Genomic DNA, 6,000 nt, shown 5'->3' on the forward strand with positions numbered 1-6,000 from the left:
TAAAGTAATGGGCTGGGGCCGGGTGCGGTGGCTCACGCCTGTAATCCTAGCACTCTGGGAGGCCGAGGCGGGCGGATCGCTCGAGGTCAGGAGTTTGAGACCAGCCTGGGCAAGAGCGAGACCTCGTCTCTACTAAAAATACAAAAAAATTATCTGGCCAACTAAAAATATATATAGAAAAAATTAGCCGGGCATGGTGGCACATGCCGGTAGTCCCAGCTACTCGGGAGGCTGAGGCAGAAGGATTGCTTAAGCCCAGGAGTTTGAGGTTGCTGTGAGCTAGGCTGATGCCACAGCACTCACTCTAGCCCAGGCAACAGAGTGAGACTCTGTTTCAAAAAAAATAAAAAATAAATAAAGTAATGGGCTGGGTGAGGTGGCTCATGCCTGTGATCCCAGCACTTTGGGAGGCCAAAGCAGGAAGATCACTTGAGGCCAGGAATTCAAGACCAGCCTCGGCAACACAGCAGGACCCCCAACTCTACAAAATTAAAAATTAAAAAATTAGCCAGGAGGACTGCTTGAGTGCACAAGTTGAGGTTATAGTGAGCTATGATCTCGCAGCTGCACTCCACCCTGGGCAACAGAGGAAGACCATGTCTCTAAAAAAAAGAGTCAAAGTGCTAGGTCCATGGAAACATGGAAAAAAAGATTTAAAAGATAAAGCCCTTACATGTATAATAATGACTATACAATATGGATAGGAACAAACTCCAGCAGAATTATACCCAAAGAGTTCAAATCTTGGCGTCTAAAAATCCATGTCTCCCCAGCATTCAGATAGTATGCATGGGAAGCAGTCCCTGGATTTAAAGCAAGGTCAGTACATTTCAATGAGCCATTATGATTCATGCAGTAGCTTTGCAGCCCCACACACAAATCACACCCTAACACGCCTTAGGGAAACAGCTCTGTCTTTCAGACCCTCAGCATTTGTGCACGTGGGCATTTTCACTTGCCACAGGAACAAAGATCCCGAATCTGGATCCTTAGTTAACACCAACCAATCAGCACTTCTTCAGAGAGCACACTGGGAGAAGTGACCCAAGAGGTCTGGTTTAGCTGCCTAATCCCCTAAGTGACAGTTCCTTTTAAGGGAGTGCCCTGCATGTCCAGTGGGGTTAATGTGGACAGAAGGAGGCACATTCCACTGCCATGTAAAAATAACTTTAAATAAAAATAAAAATGTGTGCATATGAAACATAAGCCTGCAGCAAAAGGAAAGGAGTGTAAGATGACTGCGGATATACAACATTTAGGGAACTGCATAATGAACAGGAGGAACAGGAAAAGACAGACTAACACACAGGCCCAGAAAACGAGAACGTTTATAGCTCCGACATCATTTTAATGTCTTCAGCTGCACTAAAATTCACACACCACAATTAAAACAATGTAAGTGAAGCATAATGAACAGCTGCATTTAAACCTAACAGCCAATGCCTTCAAGCCCTAGCCACACTTTCCAGCCGCCACAAAATATCCCCTCAGGCTTAGAGAAGCCTTACTCTACAATTTAAAACACTTCCTTCTGCCAATTAAAAAAAGAAAGAAAAAAACCCTTTGGTTCAAGTTAAAAGATTCTATGCTGTGAAAGGCCTGTTCCATTTACCATCTCATCCTAGACCTACTCAAATATATCATCATTTTGATCATAGAAAGGCAAATGTTTCTTAGGCTAATGGCAAATAAATCTACTTAAAATTCTTGAAATGAAACCCTATTAACTTGTCAGGATGACCTGGTATAAATGATTGTTGGTAATCTTTCAAAAAAGAGACAACTATAAGTAATTATTAATTACTGCAATTACTATTAATTGAACCCATTTATGGGCTATGTTAAGTACTTAACAGGCCTCACTGTTATCACCTGATCCTCACATCAACTCAGGGAAACTCTTTTCCAACAGATGCTCAGAGAGGTGAAGTGACTCGCCTGCAATCACACAGACAGGAAGTAGCCCAGTCCAGCCTGCAGTGTATGATTCCAAAGCCTGAATGTCCTTTTAACAACACATCATAAATGTTCCATTTGGTCAAGAATAGAGAGTTCACAAAATATTCTCTTCAAATGTATCCCACAACCACCCCAAAATAAACCAACTCAGATCACTGCCAGGTGACTGAAACTACTATGGCCCAAAATTTCAGTTGTCCATGTTACACCCAATCCTTGAGAAAGGCACCACGCATGACCAGGGCAACAGGATTTGCAGAGAGTGACCCTGGCTAGGTGAGCTGCCTAAGGCATTTTGGTTTTCAAGTTCAGTTTCCTTGTTTTAAAAGCACTACACCCAGAAAAGCAAACTACTGCTGAGTAATTTAACTTGAACTATGCAGTCTAATCAAGTGGAGTCAGTCCTCAATAATTCTACTGGGTACTCTGGTATGAAGGTCACTTTTACTTAAAAAAAAAAATCCTGCTAGATTAATTTCCCTTTCCCTTTAAAAAATAATCCCCAGGTCTGTAGGTGGAGGAAACAGTGAGACTGTCCCCAACAGCCTCGAGTCAGTAGAATTAACTCTTCCACAATCTTCCCTCTATTAAAAGGCAGCTGATTTCTATTAATGTTCTACCAATAAAACTACAGTACTCTGTGCTTACTGAAACAGAACAGTCACATATACCAAAATAACTTGCAGTGTTACACATTAGAAAAATATACCTATCATTTTATTATTAAACTAGAAAGACACCCTGCTGACAATCCACAAAAGGTCTCCCAGCAACTGAAAAGCAGAGAAACTAAGCAAAGATTTGTTCTTAGGAGACATGAAACTCTCATTGAGTCAAGAAAGATGGATTTTGTCACTTATTATTCTCTAAAATGGAAAGTGCCACATGGAGACCATAAATGGGGTAAATTGCATCTCGGAGCAACATTATATGTGCCAAGTTACAAAGCCCGTGAATACAAGGGGTGTATTAATGGAAAGACTGATACCATCTTACTACAGTGGCCTCTCTGTAGCTCCGGACAATGATCTGTTGAGGGTTTTCCAGGGATTTTGAATGTGCAACCTCCATACAAGCCCTCTTTTAAGGGGGCTGGCTCAGTACTGAACAATCCCTCTTCGGAAAGAAAGCCAAAAGCCCCCACACCGGCTTCTGGGCGAGAGGCTCACACTGTAGGCGTGGGAAGGCTCAGACTTCAGAGACAAAGGAGTAGGAGTGGTTGGTGGGCCAGGGAAAGCTGGGATTAGCCTGGGTCCACCTGCCTAGGGGAGACCTGAACTCAAGATCGGACTTCTGGAGAAAGAGTCCAAAGGGCTCGGGGAGAAAGGGAGAACACGCTGCAAATCTGATGATATCAGTTACCCCCCCAGAGCAAACCACACCATATGGAGGAAGATAACCAGAAGAAGCAGGGCGGGCACATGCCTTTCAGAGCTGGGCAGGGCCCCCCAGGAGCAGGGGTGGTGGTGGTCAGCCCCCACCCCCCATTTTATCTTCCCCCAGAAACCGCCCCATTAGGGGTAGGACACCCGTGATGCAAAGCCAGCCCTACTAGAATCCCCACATTTTCTCCTTCCATGGAGGGGGGCAACCCTTACAGAAAGAGGGATGCTGCTGCCCCTTAGGCTCATCCACAGACCCAGGGAGGGATAACCGTGCTAAGGCCACTGCCAAATGAAGTCAGACTCCAGGGGCACTCTTGGAACCCCTCAGACACACGGACCCTTCAAACCTTACCCTGCCTACGTACGTTCCATGATCTTCTGCCTCGAAACTTTGGGGACCCCTGACCAACCTTTAAAGCCCCTCAGAAACAGCTACTAGACTCAGCTACAGACTCTCAGCCTCCCAAACGGATCTTGGAATCCTCAATCCTCTCCTAAAAATCACATCCAGCTAACCCACTCAGCCCCCCAAAACCTATTCTTAGACCCCCAGTAACGGCCTCAGTGCCCCCGGACGCCCCCAACCTTTCCCCTCGAAGCCCCCCAGTTCCTGCCCAGACCTAGCCGTCTCCCCGCTCTACCCCCGCCAACCCAATCTCGGATTCCCCCAAGTCCCTCCTCGTCCCCCCAGACTCGGACACAGCCCTCTGGACTCCTGACCCCATCCCAGACTCTCCGATTCCCCCTTCAGACCCAGCCTTGGGTCCTCAGCGCCCCCAAACCTTGCCTCAGACCCCCAATCAGCTCCCCAAGCCCCGTCTCGGCACCCGTTTTCCCGCCTCAGCCCCAGGCTCGGTCCCCTCAGTCCCCCGAACGCCGTCTCGGGCCCCCCGCCCCGCCCGGCACCAGTCACGGTTCCCCGGCTCCTGAAGCCCTTCTCGAGCACCCCCAGCCCACTTCTCGTCCCAGTGCCCTCAGCACGACTCAAGGCTCCGCGGTCGCCTTCGCCTCAGGCCGCCGCTCAGGCGCGAATCCCACCCGAGGCCCTGCCGCCGCCGCCCCGAGGCCCCGCGCGGCTCACCTCCTCCATCTTCTGCACCATCTCCGTCAGCTGCCCCTCGTCCTCCAGCAGCTCGTTGAGCTGCACCAGCGACAGCCCGGCGAACCGGGCTTCGCTCCCCGCGCCCGCCATCCCCGCGTCTCGGCAGCCGCCGCCGCCGCTCGCGCCGCCAGACTCCGCCGACCGGAAGCACCGCCCTCGAGACCCGCCCCCCGCGGGGGGGCACGTGACGCCAGCCCTGGGGCGTGACGTCATCGCCGGCCGGCGGGCGGACGTGACGTAGCGCGCTGCGGACCTGGCAGGCTGGGCGCGAGGAGGGGCTTGTGTCAGCCACCCTTAGACTTCTAAAGGAAGGGGAAGGGGTCCGGGGACCGGCTTGTGACATCGTGAGCGCGGTGATGATGTCACTACGGCACAGGAGAGTGCGCCATGATGTCATAAGAGCCTTTTCCCTCAAGGAAAAGAAATACCGAGATCCAAAGAAAGCAGGCAGTGGAAGAAAGTTATTTCGGCCAGTGTGACAGCCAGCCTGACCCAGGGAACCCAAAAGAAGGGGACTTGGTGGGGAAACAAGTAGAGATGCCATCTGGTTCCTCGGAATTTTGGTGCTGCCACGTCATTCATTTAACAAATATGTGTTAAGACCTTCTGTGGTACTAGGCATTGTGTCTACAGTTCTGAATAAAACAAAAGGATCCCCGTCTACACGGAGCTAACAGACTGACAGGGGATGCAAACAAACAAAAGAAATAAGTTAAATGATTACAAATTGGGAGAGTGCAAAGAACGGAATGGATGCTGAAATAAGAGAATAGTAATAAAGATCTTTAGAAAGAGTTGTAAGAGTTGGCGCTCTCAGAAAAGGTGCAATCTAAGATCAGCAGGATGAGAATGGAGGAAGTAGCCACCATTCCTGTTGGAAGCTCAAGGCAGCAAGGCCAGCATGTGCACAGGCCCTCGGGCAGGACTCGCTTCCTACGTTCAGAATGGGCGGAAAGCCATTATGGCTGTAGTGGCCCCTGTGCACCACCTCAGAGGAAGGTGCCCAGACATCCAGGTGGGCCACGCTGGGCTCTTGCAGAAAGAATATGATTTAGGGTGCAATTGCTCCCTCTTCCAACTATCTGGAAGCCTCTTGGGATGAAAGAGCTTGGGAAGCCATTATCCTGCTCTGGAATCTGCCACAGTTCTAGTAAGAAGAAACCTAAGGCTGAAGTTAATCACTACAGCCCCCTAATTTTCACATGTAAGGAAACTAAGACCTTGGGAGGGGAAAGTTTTTGGAGTTTTGGGGTTTTTTCCGAAAATCAAGTAATTGGCAGGTGTCCTGGCTCCCAGTCTGGCATCCACCACGCTGGCATCATACCACACTGACCTCGTCGCATAACTCAGCCCTGAACACAGTCGAGGCATTCAGTGAATGTTTATTGGCTGACTGATGTGCTTTGTGTATGAAGATGATGCGTCTGCAACTCCATCAGTAGAACATAAGGTCTGAGTCGTCCCCCATACGTTAGGCTGGGCTCCACTGACCCAGTCTCTCCTTCTAGCCTCTTGTACTGAGGACTCGTAGAAAAATGAGGAAAGTTAGAGGAA

General features: G+C 49.3%; 1 protein-coding gene across 1 annotated transcript in view; it reads right to left on the reverse strand.

Annotated features, from left to right (window-relative positions):
* VPS37B (VPS37B subunit of ESCRT-I) overlaps window positions 1-4,680 on the reverse strand; it is a 28,727-nt gene extending 24,047 nt beyond the window's left edge. Inside the window, exon 1 of the mRNA XM_045534928.1 lies at window positions 4,426-4,680. Coding sequence (XP_045390884.1) covers window positions 4,426-4,659 — 234 coding nt within the window. The 5' untranslated portion in view covers window positions 4,660-4,680. The remainder of the gene's footprint in view (window positions 1-4,425) is intronic.
* Between the last annotated feature and the right edge of the window lie 1,320 nt (window positions 4,681-6,000).

This window comes from Lemur catta, chromosome 21 (assembly GCF_020740605.2).
Source record: "Lemur catta isolate mLemCat1 chromosome 21, mLemCat1.pri, whole genome shotgun sequence".
Taxonomy (NCBI): domain Eukaryota; kingdom Metazoa; phylum Chordata; class Mammalia; order Primates; family Lemuridae; genus Lemur; species Lemur catta.